Source organism: Bacillus rossius, chromosome 17 (genome assembly GCF_032445375.1).
Source record: "Bacillus rossius redtenbacheri isolate Brsri chromosome 17, Brsri_v3, whole genome shotgun sequence".
Classification (NCBI taxonomy): Eukaryota; Metazoa; Arthropoda; class Insecta; order Phasmatodea; family Bacillidae; genus Bacillus; species Bacillus rossius.
In genome coordinates, this window is record NC_086344.1 from 16189629 (window position 1) to 16210439 (window position 20811).

At 34.7% G+C, this 20811-nt stretch overlaps 1 protein-coding gene across 1 annotated transcript in view; it reads right to left on the bottom strand.

Moving 5' to 3' along the window:
• Positions 1 to 2096: 2096 nt before the first annotated feature.
• The window catches only part of LOC134540947 (uncharacterized), a 58412-nt gene continuing 39697 nt past the window's right edge, over positions 2097 to 20811 (bottom strand). Inside the window, exons 13-14 of the mRNA XM_063384034.1 lie at positions 11212 to 11265; positions 2097 to 6604 (exon numbers count right to left, since the gene is read on the bottom strand). Of these exons, the coding sequence (XP_063240104.1) occupies positions 6479 to 6604; positions 11212 to 11265 (180 nt within the window). The 3' untranslated portion in view covers positions 2097 to 6478. The remainder of the gene's footprint in view (positions 6605 to 11211; positions 11266 to 20811) is intronic.

Below are 20811 nucleotides of genomic sequence, written 5' to 3' on the forward strand. Positions count from 1 at the left end.
TGTGTGTAGTGAGGGTAGTGAGGGTGTGGTGTGGTTTGTAGTGAGGGTGTGGTATGGTGGTAGTGTGGGTGTGGTATGGTGGTAGTGTGGGTGGTGTGTATAGTGTGGGTGTGTATGTAGTGTGTGTAGTGAGGGTGTGGTGTGGTGTGTAGTGAGGGTGTGGTGTGTAGTGAGGGAGTGGTGTGTAGTGTAAGGGTGGTTTGTAGTTTGGGTGTGGTGTGTAGTGAGGGTGTGGGTGTTTTGTGTAGTGAGGGTATGTGGTGTGTATGTAGATTGTGTGGTGTGTATAGTGTATGTGTAGTGTGGGTGTGGTTGTGTAGTGAGGGTGTGGTGTGTAGGTAGTGTGTGTGAGGTGTGTATGCAGTGAATGTGGTGTGTATGTAGTGTGTGTGTGGTGTGTGTGTGGTGTGTATGTAGTGTGTGTGGTGCGTGTGATGTTTATAGTAGTGTGTAAAGTGGTGTATGTGTGTGGTGTAAGTATTGAGGTTGTGTATGGTGAGTGTTTTGTGTGGTGTGAGTAGGTTGGTTATGTATGGTGTGAATGTGTGTAGTGTGTGTGCTGTATAGTGTGTGTTATGTAGTGAGGTGTGTGTGTTTTGTGTGTATGTTTTTAGTGTGGCATGAGTGGGTGTGTATTGTGTGTGTTTGTGTGTGTCTAGGTATGAATAGACTTTGGTCCCGTTATTCCAAACCCTGCTTGTCTGGACCTCCAGACCAATTTTTTACAAAAATTCAGGAAGAACTAATTTTTGTAATCCTCTGTTTCTTAGGTTAAAAGTAAGGTTTACATACGCAGTAGTATTAAAACTCTAACTTGTATTACATGCATTTTAAGGCATAACATTTAATCCAAATGTATATACAGTAGAACCTCATTAATACGTGACCTGATTAACCGAGCATTCGGTTAACTGGGTTCTCAATTAAAAATTAAACATTTTTATTTTATTTGGGGAGGGGTGGGGGAGGGGGAGAGAACAAAGATTCCAAAGTGTTATTTATTAGGGAAGGGGAAAGAAAGAAGTAAAACTGTTTCTTTTAGGTCATTACAAATAATTTCAATCATACATGTTTTTAGAAATTAATAATTAGTGTAGGTAATACATGTACAATTTGTTTTGTGTAAATTGCTTAAGAAATGTTGCGGTGTTGTATAACCTAAATAGTAACTGCGATTTTCGCTTATCGTTTTGACCCATCCCCCTTTCCACAAGTTACCCCGGTTAACAAGGTTCTACTGTACATTTATATACGTACATATACCTGTGAATACACCAACACATGTATGTATCAACCTTGATATAGGAGCTTTGGTATTGTGCAACACTCAAGCAATTGTCCCAATGCTTCAAATATGTAGTTTTAGATAAACCACTAGAATTTATGAAGCAAACACAATTGCAGTCAACTGCAAAATTTATGAAATAATTTGACAAGCAACAACAGTAATTTGTTATTTGTTACTAAAAAAAAAAAAAAAAAAACTGTGTTAAAATGTAGGTACTACTTTAGTAAAATTTTTTTTAACAAAATATAATAAATATGTATTATTTAATAATATTTTATTATCAACATGTATATAATTTACATATTTTCTGTACAAAAATTGGATGACGACCAATCTGCTGTATATTCTGACACTTCAAAATGGGATTTCAAGCTAAAAATTTAAATATAATCTTACAATTTACAATCTACTCAGATTTACAGTGCAGCAAGTTTAGAGAAACATCAGTATAGCAGAACCCTTTTACAAGATTCACGCTCGCAACACTTTCACTGTACAGTCATAGCATTTTCATATACGAGGAAAACATGAATTTCCTGTGTATATAACATTTAATTTTTCCATTTCCTGTTTGTAACACACATAAAATTTTTAAATGGTAAAATTATTTTCTTTTAATAGTGACCTCAACTAGTTCGTCACCTACTGATTTGTATCAAGACTGCAAATTCAAGGAAGGTTTTCGAAAATCCTACTTTGATTTTAAAATAAAAACTCTGGTAATGAATTATCCTTAAAATTAAGCAAATATCTTAAAGAATTACAATTACCTGTTTTGAGTTTTCTTACACAATTATTATTGAAAGTATCCTTTTTTTTTTTTTTTAAAGTTCCACAAATTCATCATGTCATGAACCAATTTTAAAATGTTTTCAAGACCTTTTAATATAAATTTATTTTGACTCCTTTGTATCACCAGGTCAAATTTTTAATATTTAAGAAGCAAAATTTAATATAGTATAAAATAATTCTTCAATTAGCAGAAAAGTGCTATATTTTTTTTCAGGCAGAAAACAAAAACCTTATCACAGATAATTATCACATGGTTTAAGTGGCCCATCCATACACCATTTATATTTAATGTGCAACTATAAACTGTAGTGAGGTGCAAAAAAAAAAAAAAAAGGCTGCCGTAAATTAGTGTTTCATAACTTCTGTTTATTTTTAGGACTTGTTCGTGAATTCCGTGACCTGTCAAGTATCCTCATTTTTTTTGTGATATGTACACACACTATCGTTAACAAACACCCAGTTCACATTTTTTTCCCCTCGCGAGGTTCCTCAAACTACGTTATGTTACAAACAAAAATTGTGATAGGGTAATTCACTATTTTTGAAGACTACTCAAGGAGTACAGGATGTCGACAAAAATTATTTTTCGGTAAAACCTTTGTATCTCCTTGCAACAGTGGTCTTTGTAAGCTGCGTTATGATGTGTATGCTAAGCCTTACCAATCAACACAATGCTGGTGTCCAATCTTAGGGCGGAGCTACACAGGACTCTGAACTACTTCAGGTTTCAACTTAAGTGTGAGGTCACACAATCTGAACATGTTTCATTCGAGGCCATTTCTCATTCAACCTAAACAGTTTGGCAAATTTAGTTCAGAACGACATCTATAAGCTATAACACAAAGGACTCTGATGAGCTGTTAGTGTAGAGAGTACAAAGAGCCCTTTTGCAAAAAACACAAGATGGAGAATGTTCTTGGCACAAGTTCGTGTAATACTTAACAGACAAGCAACAAACTTGGAAACAACAATAAACGCCATGGATTACGAATAAGTGTCTCAAAAACCGCAACTAGAAAAGTTGCAAATGATGCCAGACATGAATCATTTTGTTTTGAAGCCTATTTCGCTGATGATGACTTCTTAACTACAGTATTTCATCAGCTGTTTCTGCCTTGTAAAGTTACTAATATAAAACCAATGCAGATTAATTTTCCATCTGCTTATATTACCATAAAAACAATTGGGGGAAAAAAAAAAAACATGTTTTTCTAGGTACAAAATAAATTAGAATTTGTAACACATTTATTCAATGACAGTAGACAATCTGTTTTGGAGCTGAATACACTTTATACAACTGACGCGTGACCGCACACTTTCGCATTTGTAAACATGTTTACCTAAACCTGTCCACCTGAAGTATTTTGGCGCCCTTAGTCATTTTCATCTCTTCAAATAAAGAGTCACAGCAAAAACTACTTGGCAAACACACTGAAATACCACTTCACATTACTTTTTCATTAAAACAGCCACATTTCTCATAAACTATATTGAAAATTCAACAAACATATTTTAAAAATATATATTTTATATTCATTTAAATTATGCCAATCAGAGCTGTAGCAACTGCAACTGCACCACATATTTAGAATAGATTTCTGTTATCCGACTGTTCGGTTATTCGTCTTACCCCTGGTCTCCAGAGAGTGACGGTAAGGGTGGGGGCAGCTAGCGAAGGCGACCATCAGTCCATTACTGCACTCTGTGCGTTCTGAAGAAACTGCAGCTAGGAGCTGCGTTTATCGCCACCAACGCTGGACTCAACTATCCGTCGCATTTGTCCATCACCCGTCCGTCCGTCAACAAGATCAACGATTCACAACTAATCACACATCTATCATAATATTTCCTACTTAAATGCTGCCAACTTACTACTATTAAGTTAATAAATTTTTTGAGAACATCTGTTGTAAAGGTTCATGAGTTTGTCGATTAAGTATGCCAAGCACTTACAAATTACTAAACAAACTCTAAAATATTTATTATAATGTATGTAATTTCAAGCTACTGAGCATTTTTACTTTTTGTATCTTTTTTTTGTTTCGCATATCAAGCTTCAAACGTGTTCATAGGCAAGTTGAAAACATAATGCCGATGCAGCTTAACAAATAGGTAAACAAACTAAAAAGCTTTCTAAATTAAAGACAATGCATTTCACACATTTTTGAGGTTATAATTTAATCCGTTGTGACGAAATTTCACTCAATTTAATTTAAAGACAATATTATTCTATGTATTTAAAAAGAAAGTGATAGTAACATCTTTGGCAATGTGTGCGCTTTGCTTTGATATTCTAAAAGTTTGACATTCAATATTTAAAAAAAAAAATAAGCACAGTGGATAGACACCAGAAGTTTGTTATTAAAAAAATTTTTAAAAAGAAAATTGTTAGAGCTTGATCTAGAAGGATGGCCATGTCATTTTATTTATATTTGAGCCTACTGCGAAAGTTAAAACGAAGCTTTGTAGAAGCTGAAGTTGTATTGGCATTTAAAAATCTCAAGCATTTGAAAACTTTGAAACTCAAGACTTATGATAGTTTTGTGTGTAATATTTATGGATTTCAACATTAGACCTTGGGAGTCGTCGTACGAACCAGTAAAACACGGATGTTAAGAATTTGACTATCCGACGTGGATTATACGAACTTTAAATCACTTAATCACATCAGATATTTACGACTATATTTTCGGTGAGGGGAAACGGACCCTGTGATGCAGCAATACTTGGCTGTCATCGTGTGTTATTAGCAGAGACTCTTAGATCAGTCATATGAAGAGTCGCAGAGTGCTACCTACAAGATTTTGCGGCGCTTCACATCGACTGGGAGAAACGATTACAGTCACAGCGGCAGTGTACCGTCATGGATACCAGCTACACTAGTTCCTGAAACCGAGGATAGAATCTACTAGTATACAGCAAAGTTACCATAGATCATTAATGTCATAATGAGAAAAAACACTACTAAACGTATGTATGCAAAGTTCGGATGAGTGTGTAACCAGGTATATACGTATTAGATATAGAGTGTTTTTATGTAAAGTAGTTTATGATATCCAAAAATCGTATATAATTTTACACCTCATACATTTGCAATATATGGCGAAGTTAAATTAAAATGATAACTTTTGCTTCATTTATTGATTGTTGCTACTCCTTACACTTAATGTTAACTTCCTCAGTAGTCCTATTTTAAAGTTGAGAGTCTTAGTTATTTTACTCTTGGACAGAACTAGTTGTGTTACATGTAATAAATATTTCTGTTGTTACAATTAATACAATTTATACAATTAATTAATTAGACATTGAATTGCTAGTGTGAGTTTTAAGATTTCACTATTTCCTTCATTACTAATCCCAGGCAAATCAGTTTTGGATACAATTAAGAAGCTGGGGGTTACTTTCTGATTATCAGTAACAGTATATATTGTTTATGAAAGTCAGGTAGCACGATATGTCATAGTGCGTCTGACACTGTTTGTTTACGATGACATTGTAACTCTGTGACTTGTTTTAAATTCAACTACCAATTTTCTCAAACGATTTGATGATTTTTCAAAAGTAAAGTAACAACTAAGTTTATTAACGCCAAGGGGAAGGCCTATAATTAGTTGGCACCCTGATCAACATAACCAAGTGATTGCTAGATTATCATAACTTGTATTTTTTTTTGCAAAGAATATTATTATTTTATCGGGTAAATTTATTTGAGGAAGCAGTATGGATAAATGATTTCTTTGTAGGGCGTTCCATACTACATTTTAATTACACAGTCAAAAGTTAAAGCGTAACAAGGCTTTGACAGACGGAGGAACGGCAGACGGATGAGACGGATCTTTGTAAGTCCAGCTTAACTTTTTCAATAAGGCATGTAACCCCCTCCAACTGAGGAACGCAGAACCAGAAAAGCTTTTGTAAATACTTTTTAGATTTACCTATCTAAATGATTTTTCAATTTTTGGAATTGTGATTTCTACTCATGAGTCGATTTTTCCTAGATATACGATCAAAAAGATGGCGGTTGCATATTTTTAAGGTGAATACAGTAGTTACATTTGCATAACTTTTCAGAGTTGGGTGTATCTGTAACAGCAAGCTGTAAATATTACTTTTATCTGTTGCGAACAACCTTCCTATTTTTGGGAGTTACATCTTAAAGCACTAGCCTGCAAACTAGTAACATGGAAAACAGAATTACGTTAATATTTAAGTCCTTTCCTTCAGAAAGCACATGCAATGAATGACAAATGCAATATTTTCTGTAAACATTAAGACTTAAAATTCTATGTTTTGTATACAACTGGGAAAAAAAAAAAAAATTATAATGCATCCTTACTCGGTTAAACCTGTCCTTATACTACAGATGGGAGGTTTTACTGCCACATGCTATTCCTGTAGCTAAAGTATTTCAGGAACTTGTTCCAATAGGAAGTTAGTTTCACCACTTTTACCTATTTGCACTCTCTCCACGAGACACAACAGTGGGCCAATCTCCTGTCCAAGCACCGTGGCCAGGTCGTAGCCCTGAAAGAAAAATGTTGTGATCAGTGGACACGTACATGCATTGAAAGTATTTCAAGTTGTTAGAGGAATCAGCAATGGTCTTCAACTTATTTTTTTTAGGGACAATTGTTTCCTCCGCTAAAGTGTTGCAGGCTGTGCTGTGCCATAAAAATATCACCGTAAATAGTACAATGGCTCATTTCCTCAAGAATCTGATTTGTAGTTTATTTGCAACATGAAAAAAGTAACAAGCCTACATAACATCCTATATGTTTGCCAAATATAAAAAAAAAAGATTGATTAAACATTTGCTCACGTAATGGAAAATGTTTGGAAGTTTGGATGAAGTAGTGGAAAATGTTTGGAAGTTTGGATAAAGTAGTGGAAAATGTCTGGAAGTTTGGATGAAGTAGTGGAAAATGTTTGGAAGTTTGGATGAAGTAGTGGAAAATGTTTGAAAGTTTGTATGAAGTGTCCTAAATCGCTTAGCTAGCTGCATGGCGCTGGCTATGGGACGGATGTCAAACATTGTCCAGTTGTGACGGGCTATCGTAATTAGGACTGAAAGTATTTTATTTCACTTTTTGTCCCCAACCTCTAGATCAGTGGTTCTCGAATACATAATTCTAGGCGCACAATATAAAAATATATAAGACATATGTTATAGTAACTAAGTTAAATATTACCAATATATACTAATGGTCAACACAAGGCTTGTTTACAAACATTAAAGAGCAGATACAGAGCCTTTCTGAACTAAATCACTGTTCAAGCAAAACCTGTAGAGTCGTCATATTCCTAAGGAATACCAGAAATATTCTAGGACGCTTTGAGAACCATTGATGAATTAATAGCACTTGTAGTCGCACGAGTACAGAGTCACTGGTGATCTGCCTTTTTCCTCATAAGAGTAAATCAGCTAATTCAAATGAATGTATGTATATTTAATTTAAATACGAAAACTCCTGTTCATTGTGCCTACTACTAAGGTTATAGTAATTAGGGGTGTGCGGGATCCCGACGCTTCGGGAAAAAAGTCAGGAAAATAGGCTTCCCAAAATGCCGGGCGGGAATTTTATTACTCCCAAATTTTTCGGGAAATTGTTTAAAAATTTACAAATGTTTACTAATCATGTGAAAATGTTTTCTATCAATTCAAACTGTTTTTACAAAAATATTTTTTATGGATTCGTACATATTTGAAGGGTTTCCATACTATTTAAACGCAAAACATCTTTTAAACGTATGCCAATCGTAGCGACAGCTGTGGTGTGCAGTGAATTATGATAATCGTTTACACATATCTAATTGGAATATAAAAAAAGTACATGGAGTACCTTAAATATTGTATGGGTTCATAAATATATTTCTTCAAGGGTACAAATTTGCAAGATACGTGAATAGTCAGTTATACAGAGTGGCCACTCTTCTGGGATAATAAAATTCCTGGTTTTTTCCAGGTTTTTTCAAGGGTGGTTTTTATCAATATTTGCATACAATTTGCATTTTTGTTACACAAAGCACACACAATATGATGTTTTATTGCCGTCAAACAATAGACAACTTAACTATAGGCTTAAAAATTAAATCAATGAACTTGCTTAAAACAAAACCTACCACCAACAAAAAATTTATAATCTCACGTCACAAAAATTACTTGACACCAAACGCACGTGTTTTGCCCCTCTTGCGTGGCTGGCTAATGCTGTTCTTCCCATCCATGCTACCGATATAGATTTTAACATTAAAGAAATTGCAAATAGCGTTTGTCCCGCACTTTGGATCTTTCTCCACCCATTCAAACTCTTCCGTACATTTGTCATTGTATGTGGTGACCGAACTCATTGACATTTTGATAGTCTGCGCCAATTACATGTTAGATTAAAAGATTCAAAACAACGTCCCGCACAACTAAACTTTTAAAAAAACTCGAGAAAAGTATCCGTGATACCGTGACGCAACAACATGAGCGCAAAGTAAAAACAAATATACATACAAAACTAGTGCTACCAACATGCCGTGCGAGAAATTACTACCATCCTACAACAACATTTTCAGCCAAAATGCTGTTGCTTTTGAATACAGAAACATAATAAGTATGGAAGTCTGAATTGTTAACGGTTTCTTACGTACTACAAAAGTTTTTAAATGCAATATGAACAAATTAACTTTCACAAAATATAGCACACGAGCACACTGTCGTGCTTCGACGGGTGGTGAACGTGCTCATTTAACAGCCGTATGTTATTGTGATCGTTACTTCATAAAAAAAATTCCCGGTTCTAATAAAAATTCCTGGTTGATTCCAGGTATTCCTGGTTTTTTTAAGAAATCCTGGCTATTTCCCGTATTTCCCGATTTCCCGGTTGGCTGGCCACCCTGGTTATATAACGTTATTGCAGTCACCATCGAATACTTAACCTAAAACAACTGTGTGTCCTTAGACACAAACAAAACACATGCGCAATCCAACCTTTTCGCCAAAGATATAAGAAATACTAGACTTGCGTTACATAATGAAACATAACCGTTCTCATTACTTGATAGCAGTGGCGATGTAGAGAACTGTATTGGCACTTTGAAAAATATGAAATCACGTAGTTTTACACCACTGCTCACGAGTATCTAAACATCTATGATTTTGCTTTGGGAGAAAAAACTGTTTATTTTGGCGGGCTTTGTCGGCTGACGTTACTTTATTAAGGCTTGTGCAAAGTATCTGTTCCTATTTTCGATGCCGTTGTATATTAAAACAAACTAGCAGCCTACAAATAATGGATGTCGCAACCGATCAGCTCGTTACTTGTAAACCTAAAAGTGTTTGGAAGTACAGTAGAATCTCGTTATAGCGAGCACGGTAATAGCGAGAACACGGCTATAACGAGGTATTTTTGAGGAATTTACGGCGTGATCGCTTGAAGCGCGCTTTTGTTATTTGTCTATCTCCACCCCTCTCGCTCGCCACTAGACATCTTGCCGTTGACGCCTGTCACATTCTTCAGCCTTGCAGTCGCCACCTAAGTCTGTGGCTTTAAAAATAGAATCCCATCCTTTCTTTCTTTTATCAAACTTCCGTTAGTTATCTGTGCCGTGTGTAGACAAAGTTTGAGATTGGAACAGAAACAACGTAAGAAAGTATTTTTTACAAATTAGAAATATGTATGTTTTTGTTTTTACAATCGCGTATTTTCACGTTTTTTTAATTGTTATCTTAAAAGAGATAAAATTAAAAAGCCGCTATAATGAGATTTAATTGTTTCTTGGTTAACAAAAACCTATTAATCATCAAATATTGTTAATTGATTATATTCTATTTATTATTATTTAAGCGACGTCATACTGTAGGCGTACGCAATACGACTGGATTCGTTGCTGCAACATAACATAGCATGTTATGTGGTATCAGAAGTAACGAGTAACGTAACGATAGTAACGAGTACTAATTGTTATAGTAACGAATACATACGGGTACACATTTTTTCGTTACTTTTACACCTCTAGTAGGCACTACCGTATTTATTTCCGAATTGCTATGGCAGTTTTCTTGTAACTTTTGTTTCGGTCAGTTGTTGGGGTATCTGTCCGGGAAAGGGGTGGTGATGGTTTGAGTTTAATCCCAAATTTATTTTCTAAAAAAGTTGACAGATTTCTTTAAATTAAAAAAGTATAGTTTTCCAGCGACTATTTCGTTTGAGGCGTACGTGCATTGCCGCAGCCGCACTCCTGCTTTTTTGTAAGGAATTAAATCGTCGCGCTACACTAGCACCACCTGTTAGCAACATCCCGAACCAACATGGCCGCCAGCAGACAGCCCGCGTCGGCAATAGATAGCAGGACAATGCTGCGTCGGCCGCGGGCTGAGATGCTATACTTCCGTGGCATGGTAGGGTATTCTGGTTATTTTGACGCAATCAGTGATCGCATCCGTACTTATGGGGTATCGTTTTAAAGATAATTCACACATCTGCTCACATAATTTAAGATTTCGTTAATATAACCTCTTATTTTCCAATTATACAGGTTTAAACACAATTTTATGCTATTTTTGGTTAATTTTAATTTTTGGGGGCCAAAATTTGTCCAATTCGGTTATAGCGAGGACACGGTTATAGCGAGGATCAAACCCGGAACCGTGACATCTCGCTATAACAGGGTTCTAGTGTATTTTGAACGTCTGAAAGACAGTAAATCCCTTGCAAAGTGTGTCTCGTGTGAAAAATTTTTTGAGATGCGAGCATGGTAGCACGTCTGGCTATAAAAAATAAATTGAGGATGCTAAAAAATATTAAGTCGCCGCTGAAAAAAGGGCAAATGAAGCAGACAAAAGAAAGAAGCAAAAAAAAAAAAAAACAACTAATTTGCAAGAAACTTTTAAATGGCCATCTTCTCATATTAAAATTAAAAATTTGCTTTTTTTTCATTTTCCCGATCCCGTCCTGTTTCCCGCGGGAATAATTTATTTTTCCCGAAAATTTCCCGCAGTACAAAAACCTATTCCTGCACACCCCTAGTTATAATTGTTGTGCCTACTACTATGATTATAAACTATTCGTAGGAATGTCACAAGTGTTAAACAAAATAAATAAAAACAACACAGAAAAGAAAGAAAAAAAAGCAAAATGTCTTACCTCGTCACTTTTCGCGGTGTGAGAGAGAAGCTCCAGGATTGTCTTCTGCAGGAGCTGGCAATGAACAAGTGAAGATGCGAGTTAGAAAATATTCACGTCCTTCACCGTGAGCAACTGAGGTCAAAACGTACACTGAAACACTTATGAATTCATGACACAAGTAAGACTGCCCGTCTCATATTAAAGATGAAATGGAACATATGTACATTTACTCTGAATTCCCTGTAAAATTAAGCATGACTATAAATAATTAAATACGTACAAGGATATGGAAACCCGAAGGGGGAGGAGGTGGCATACGATTAAAGCAAACACACAGTACAGTAACAGTACAGTACAGTACAGTACAGTAACAGTACAGAACAAAAATGTATGTATTGCAGACTTCCTTTTTTTGGCGGTAGGTTTAGCTTAGTTTGAATGTTAATTCCAATTGTTTTTGACACTAAATTACTTTGCTTCTAATAGTTTGTGTATTTGTACATGATTTTAAATAAATTCATAATATAACCATATTTAATTGTTTGTGAAAGGTTATTTATTCTATCCAACAAATCCTTATTTATTAATTTTTTTTAAGAACTTAAAAGTAATTTTTCTATGTCAGCCCTAGCATGTACTGAAAGCATTACAACATGTGGATTACAGTTTTGGGTTAAACATTAGTATGTAGCCTTCATTTTCAAATAATTTATTTTTACTATATTATCAATAAAAATGAGTTTTTTTTCCCCAGAAAAACATGTAACATGAGTTTTTCAGGGTTTTGGAAAAATCTAATTTTTTACTGATTTATGAATGTTACACTACAAAAAAGTAAGTAGGTATATGAAGACAAAGGCTACTTAAGAGTGGGATAAATAGCTACTAGAAATTCCAGCTGCTTGAAGGGTAACATGTGCGCCTGATATTGTACGTTAGACCGATATTGCTCCGAGTCCCTCGCGATAGGCGACACTTCTCAGTCCCACGATAAGGACCGAAAGGGGTGGGGTGGCACTGCGAGGCAGTCGGATTTAGTTTTCCTTGCTGTAGCTGTGTTAGCTTGGGCTATATGAATTGATGTTAATTTATAAATGGCGAAAACAAACGCACGTTTTGTAAATGTAATGCTCGTGGTAAATTGCATTTTTCTGTGCGAAGAAAACGGAATAGAGGTAAAAATATAGCAAATTGGAGAGAGAAAAATAAGTAAGTACACAAATTATTTATAATATTCATGGGTCGTTTTCAGTGTATAGCTTCAGGCAGTGTTATTAATAAAAACATGTGTTTTTTACCTTCATTTAAGGTTAAAAGAAAGCACAAAGACTGAAGAAAGTACGCCAATTGCAGAAACTACATCTGAGAATGATAAAAGCAAGAAGAAATTACGTTATGAATAGTTTATAAGGTGTATTTTATTTTGTAATAAAAGAAAAACCTTTTTACTTCAGTAACTACTATTCATGAAATAAACATGTGTTATATATGTGATATATAATATATAAAATACATTTTAGTGTTAAATGGGATACAAACAAGAGATACTTTTATATTCTACGTAATGAAACAACATGATAGCTTTGAAAACTTGTAATATTTTTATGTATACATATTATCAATTTGTATGTAACCGCGAGGTAAACTATTGTAACTTATGTATTTTGTTTACAAATCAGCTTTACAGTTTTGTGTAATTATTTGTATTTTGTGCTGTCCTTATAGTGTTGGAACTGCAAAATCTGTAAAACTTATCCCCCAATAAATGCCTTGCAAAGTAATATCCCATGGTATATTTAGTTCATTTAATTTTTATACAACTATTATTATTTGGTTGAAAATAAGATGTATGCCAAGTAACCTAAAAGCAACTAAAATTTAAATATTTGTAAATAAACGGCACTATAAAATATATATGTGCAAAGAATACTCTAAGAATTATGTAAATGAGGTGGACGCGAATGCAATGACAAGAGAAATGCAGAGTAACCCGACAAGACATGTGTTATCGAAAACCAGACTGTCCTCTACACCCCTTCCACACATTCGTCAACAAGGCGCAGATAACAGCTGGAACCCGACCACTCAAATGGCGAGGATTATCTACAGCGCTCGGGTCTTGCTGAGGGGATGGAATAAAAGTGTCCTATCTCCAAACAGTGAAATGGCAAATTTTCGGCTCAAACATGAATGTGCAGTGACTTACGCGTGTGCAAATAATTCACCATTGTATGAAGATAATTATTTCCAAAAATCATACACTATAAAAGAATGTTACATGTAAATCGTTCAGTTTTTATTTTTTTTGTTATTCCGATTACTTTATTTTCTGCAAGTTGTCAAATTTGGCGCTAATATAAACCTTTTTACTAATTAATTTTGCTTATTAATAACAACACTAACCGCATTCTGACAACTGGGATCAGTCATTATATCTTTCCTCAATGATGTGTAAAAATCTCATTCATCTGCATTAACTGGTTTGACCTCTACTTGCCATCGCATTGACCACTAAAACAGCTCTAAATGAAGCCCTTTATCGCCCTCTTAACCCAAAACTGCATACATACCACATGTTTTAATGTTTTCAGTACTGACGTAAAAAAAAAACAATGACGAGAATATGAAAACAATAATATAATGAACGACTTGACATATTCAATGGTATTGGTTTTGTTGGCTAGATATTTTCATATAGAAATAGTCAATACAGTGCATAGTTTTAAAAAAAATTGTAAACGGTTTTTTCCACAAAATAAGGGCTTGAAAACAAGAAATAAACAAATATGAAAACAATCTGGCTGTTAAATTATTTAAATAATTTAAGAAAAACCTCTATAGTAACAAAATCTTAGAACAAAATATATTTCAATGATTTTCTTTTACAATTGCATAATAGAATGTTTAAATAAATACACATACACACAGACTTATCAAAATCTCTCGTGTAATCAAGGATTTTTATGATCTTTTCTAATACATATTCATGACTTTTTAAGGGATTCTAGTGAATTTAAAACCAGCTCATGTGCTAAAATTCAAGCCAAGCTGATTGTGTCGGGATCAAACCCGCATACCTCTGGTGAATAGTGATAAACCAAAATAACAGCGAAATTGAAGTCAATACACCGCATAACACCAAACTGCAAAGCAAAACACAAAATGAAGTAAAAATCACCTGAATGACCTCATTTTGTCTATTAAAATATAGAATTAATTTGATTAAGCTTTAGTTTAGGGTTTTATTCAAAAACCTAAATTATCATGTACTAATTAAAAAAAAAGTTTCTTTATTTTAAATACATGTGTGTGTGTATTTTCCCTTCAAATTAAAGGGATGTTATAAATGTTAACGATCAAAATAAAATGTTATGAATTTCAAATTATTAAAAATACTTAAAATGAGCATTAATTATCCCTTTAAATATATTTTGGCCTTTCGGTTTTTATTTGTCTTTATTAGAGCTATTTCTTACACTTATAAAATTTTAATCAAATCTCATGCAAAAAAAACCTAAGCAATATTAGATGCCAACAAAATAAAACACAATTCCGAAGCTAAAGGATATAGGCGCACGGTAGCGGACGCGAGTGTCGCATCCCTAGAAATCTTAAATTTTAGTGCACGCATGTAAAGATTCATCGGCATCTCTCGTGAGAATGTGGAAGCAACGCAAAGATGACCGCATCCACTAGGATGCCCTTCTAGTGGATCCCGTAGCTAAGGAATCCATTAGGCCAGTCAGTATTCGGATGCAGCTACAGTTTTTAACAGGTAATTTGCCATGGCGGTCCCTGGGACCGGCGAGTGAAATATTAAAATTTTTGCTTGCTGCCAGCAGATTTTATTATTGTTTTCTTATTGTTAATACTACAAAATATTATTTTACGCAAAGAATTAATGAAAAATATGTTTAGATGTCTTAAAACATCACAATTTTGAGAGCGGCCCGAGGGACCGCCTTGGCATGAGACAAAAGACCGGCGGTACTAGGGACCGCCCTGGCAAAATGAAAAGGGATGGGTAGGCGAGTGAGGGAGTGTGACTCGTCTGCACAGTGACTGGTACGCTTCCTGTCGCATCGTTCTGCCTTCGCGGGAGCCTAAGGCTCAGTGTGAGTCTAGCCACTAATGTGGCAGTATGTTTTCGTCAAGGACAAATCGTATTGTGCAGTTAACCCAAGAGCAAAGTTCTATTGTGGATACATCAACAGGTAAGGCATGCTAATTGTAATATATGTAGAGACAACAAGTTTTCGCCACAATAATTTTGCCCCACTTTCTTTCATTGCCCACAAGTATATGATTTGCGTGGAGAACCCCCAGACGCTGGGAGACCAAACAGCCAATAACTGAACACGAAGTAGAGCTGCAGGTGCTCACGTAAGACACAAAGTGGTGCGAAATCTCGCAAAACTTCCTGTCACTAAATATATGATGTATGTTCAAAATACTTATGCTTTACTATTTTACATAAATAATTATCTTATTTGCTACCTCTTTACAGACTCTGAGCCTGAAGAGCTTCAAAGAGGTGTCGACTCTGTGTCCGATGACCCTGACTTTGCGCCTTCACCTAGCTGTAGTACATCATCTGATGATGAAGCAGTTGAGCCTCGAGCATAAAAAAAAGGAAGTACTATTCAAGAAACAGTGGCGAAAGTGAGTGCAAGTTACGTGCCAGAGTCTAATAATAGAGTAGTGCCAGAACCAAGAATTCAAGATGGATTGACAGAAACACAAGAAAGAGAATTTCGGGCATTTGAAGTACTTTGGGAAGATCCACAAGGTAGGTCTAAAATGTTTACCTTCCAAAAGAAGCCTGCAATTGATCCCCAAATGCAAGCAGATTTGGCAAATGCTAGTCCTGAGGACTGTTCATTTGTTCATAACTGACAAAATTATTGATATGATGGTACTTGAAACCAATCGCTATGCAGAGCAAAGTATTACAAAGGGCATTGTTGAAGAAAGCATTAGTGAAAACAGCATATTAGCCAACTGGACCCCAGTAGATAGAGTAGAAATGCTAAAATTTTTAGTAATTTTGGATACCCACTTACTAGGTACACTGCACAAGAACAGGAAGAATTTGTCAGTAGATGTCAAAATCCAAACTAAAAAAAGGAGAAGTGGTGGCGAAAGAGAGCCAAGAAGGAAATCTTGTTCTAAACTGGAAGGACACTAGAAATGTTATAATGCTATCCACATAACGTGGAAACTAAATGGGCGAAGAAAATTAAATCAAAACGAGGAACTGTGATAAAATCAACAGCTGTTATCGCCTACAATGAGGGGAAGAGTCACATCAATATATCAGACCAAATGAGCAACTACAATACATCACTCAGGAAGAGTTTGTTTTGGTACAAGAAAGTTGCCTTGGAGCTAATATTTGGTACAAGTATGGTGAACAGCCACATAATCTACAAACTGATAACAAATAGTAAGATCAGCATAACGGAGTTCAAATAAATCCTTGTGAAACACTTCCTTTTGCAAGTTGAGCCAGACGTAGAAAGGCCAATGTTGACGAAACGACCAAGGCACACACTAGAAAAAATGGAAGGTAATAATAGGAAGGTGCGGAAAGGGTGCAAAGGCTGCAAACAAAAGAAAAAAGATGGACTCATCACAAAAAGCAAAATAAAGAAAGTGGTTACATACTGCGCAGAATGTCCCGACAAACCATTTTAGTGCTTGTCTTGCTTCACTGCAATTCATTGACTCAATCACATTTTTTTTTTGTGAAAAATGCATATATTTGGTTTGTTTGTGTAATTATTTAGTACAGATAAGGCATTTGTTTGCATCTTGTTTATTTATGTAGTTATTTGGGAAAATAAGTACTGTGTTTCTTATGTTTCTTTGTGTGTAGTTATTTGGGGACTAATTACTTCATGTTTGCTTATCTATGCCATGTAAGTAGGGAATTTGTTTGTATCTTGTTTGTGTTATTATTTGGTGGAAATGGGTTTTGTTTGTTTCTAGTTTGTACTGTGGCTAGTTGTAAATTTTTTCACTTCAATACATAAATTGTTTGATTCATAAAAAATTTTCTCCTCTAACCCCCCCCCCCCTTTCTTGCTCATTTTACTAAGCCTAAAATTAGTGGTGCACCGATATGACTTTACCGATTACCGATTCGATTACCGATTATGAGAGCAATAATCGGCAGATACCGATTCAGTTACCGATTATAATGAACAAATTTTTTTAAGTGTAATAATGCACACAAAATTTTTTGGTAAATCTGTATTGTACGGATTAGCGCCAAAAAAAATCGTACAAATATGAAATAACTTTCATTATATGCTCTTTTACGTCCTCTTTACAAAACCGCCTGCGGAGATTAAAAATTCCAATTACTTTTGGAGATATCGCCGTTCTTATTTTGCAATACAAGCCCTATGTAATCATTCAACAGACGCCATTTTATATTTTGCCGTGTGTGCGTGAATGCCTAAATAACAGAAATTTTCCATTAGGTAAGGTTAGATACATGAAAAATACTTCAAAATAAACGGAAATTAAAAATAATATTAATTAATTTTAATTGTATAGTTTTAAGTATTTATAATGTAACTGACCTGACCTAACAAAACGGGACAAAGGTAGATTAGGTCAGGTCAGCTACAGTATAAATACTTTGAAACTGAACAGACATTAAAAATAATAAAATTAATTTTAATGGTTGTTTACTTTTAAAGTATTTATAATGTAGCTGACCTGACCTAACAAACCGGGAAAAAGGATGAACAGTAGGAACTCACGTAATTTTCTTTTTACGTGATGTAGTCGTTCAACTACGTCGCGAAAAAAAAGAAAATCATACTTGTAAACAAGCAACAATGGTGGAACGCGGGAAGCCTACGATTCACTCATCCTTCTGGACATACCCGAATACTCACGTTGGCAAGCCTTCTTTCAACAGACGAGAGGCAAACGCCCGATCGTGCATCTTCGTTTTTTTTGTTTTTTTGTTTATTGTAAATAAATATGCAACTCATGAAAACTAATGGTCAATTAGGTTATGTTAGCTACATTATAAATACTTCAAAACATCGTGGATGGTTGATTTGGTTAGGATAGCTACATTAAAAATACTGTGAAATCATGTAAACGGTTTCCTAGCGCTGGATAGCTACATATTAAAAAGTTATTTGCTAAGCAACCATAAAATTATTTTACAGTTTTTTTTAATGTAGCTATACTTACCTAATATAACCAACCATCCACAGTGTTTTAAAGTATTTTTAATTACTTCTTGCTAATTTTAAGAAAAGAAGGCTTGCCAACGTGAGTATTCGGGTATGTCCAGAAGGATGTGTGAATGTAGGCTTCCCGCTGAACGCCGCATCAGTGCAAATCACGAAAATTAAAAAATTCCATATCTCCTAAAGTATTTGGAATTTCTGATCTCCGCCGCGTTTAATGAAAATAGGAAGTTAAAGAGCACAGAATAAAGGTATTTTCGGATTTTTAAATTTTTTTTTTAAAAAAATCGCCAAAAAATGAATATTAAAAAATTTGATATCTCCAAAAGTAATTGGAATTTTTAATCTCCGCAGGCGGTTCTGAAAAGAGGACGTAAGATAGCATATAATGAAAGTTATTTCATATTTGTGCAATTTTTTTTGGCGCTAATCCGTACAATACAGATTTACCAATTTTTTATTTCCATGTGAATTTAATAACAAGATTAGGTAAAATTGAGAATGCAGTTATAATAACAGTATAAAAATATATAAAATACAATATTAAGTCATTGCAAAGTGTAAATTAAATTAACTTCTATTTATATTTGTTATTGTAAACAACTTGAACTACAGTCTAATAATTGTAATTTACAGTGGGTAAGTTTTTGTTGCGGAAAACTAGCATTATTATCGACTATCACATTAGGTTGCATCGAGAAATTACCGTTTAACAATGTAAACATGTTGCTATATTTTGTTCACTTGAGTTTATAGAAAAATGTTTCCACACTTCACTTTTTTTCTCCCTAGTCGCCATCTCACTATAATTATATAAAAATGACTCAAAACCAATTCTAGCACATGTGATTTTATTTATGTTGACTGAATATATAAAATTATAAATACTTTTTCACTTTTCACGTCACATACAAATAACACAACATCAAATAATGTTACCAAAGATGCCCATAACGAGTTTGTAAAACGCAGAGATAAACTCTAGAAGGTATCGGGACCACGATTTTGAACCGCTACTACGACTCGAAAAGATCGATTGTCATAGAATACACTGCAACTGCTTGTGGTATTTTGATTGCGTGCCATCTATTTTACGTCTCTGGCTATACGTATTGTACAAGGCCACTAAACAAAAGACAGAACAAAAGACGAAACGTAAATAAACGTGTAGGAAAAATGTATTTTTTATTGTTCGAGGCAATGAGATTTATTAAACTTAACGAAATATCTGTAATCATGATATGGCGGAGTTAGATGAATTTTGTAATATATAAAAATATTACTGTATTTCGTCCTAAAATGTGTAACAAAATATTACACGGTAAAAACCTACTTAATTACGCCGGGACGTAGATAATCGGCAAAGTAATCGTTAAGATAATCGCCGATTACGATTAATCAGTAAGTACCCATAATCGCCGATTACGATTCATCGGTATCCGCATCGGTGCACCACTACCTAAAATCAACTATGAAATTAGTGAAATATTTTGTTCATTTTAGTTCATTTGAATGAATTATATTTTTTTTTGTAATATTGGAAATATTTTCCCAAAATTATACTACTTCAAATACAAAAGAAGACAAAATTAAGTAATTTTGATGGTCACAAAAAAACCAACAATGTCTGGTTATTGTGCGGTGTCATGGCAGTCCGGAATAGCTGGGACTAGCCATTGCAAGGCGGTCCTGTGGCAAGTAGTAAAGGTTTCCTATCGGCAGTTGCAGCAAACACTGGCGGTCACAGGGACCGCCCTGGCACCACAGTAAATATCTCAATATCACATGTATTATAGCCTGGCAAATTACCTGTTAAATAAAAAAATAATAATAAAAAAATTGGTTGTCTGTAAAGTCAGTTTACGGACAATAGTTTAACGTGACAAGGTCATAACAAAACCTTGATGAAATGATTGCATACTTTTATGAATAAAATGGAATCATTTTTTATCGAATTATCACTATTTTGTATGGATACAAAGAAGGAGTGAAATTAAATCTACAATTTAATTGATAAATTTACTTTTATTTGCACTCTTTAATAATTCAAATATGTTTGCTATTTAACTTCTTCCGATCTGTGTTATTGTGTTAAGGATAGGACGATGATAGGAAAAGTAGGAAACGAATGGGAGTGTTCCAAGTTGAATGTGCCTCGAAAAAAGTCAAATCGATGGTTGTTCCAATCGAGTGGAAGAGAGATAGATGCGGCGCAAGCGTGCAATGTGCCTAACGGGAATATGTGCGTAACGGGACAATGTGCGTAATGGGACAATGTGCGTAACGGGACAATGAGCGTAACGGGACAATGAGCGAAACGGGACACTTTATCTTGCGTTCAGCCGGCGTTCATAGATTTATTAGACGTCACGTAAAAAAAAACCACCAGAACTGCTCATCC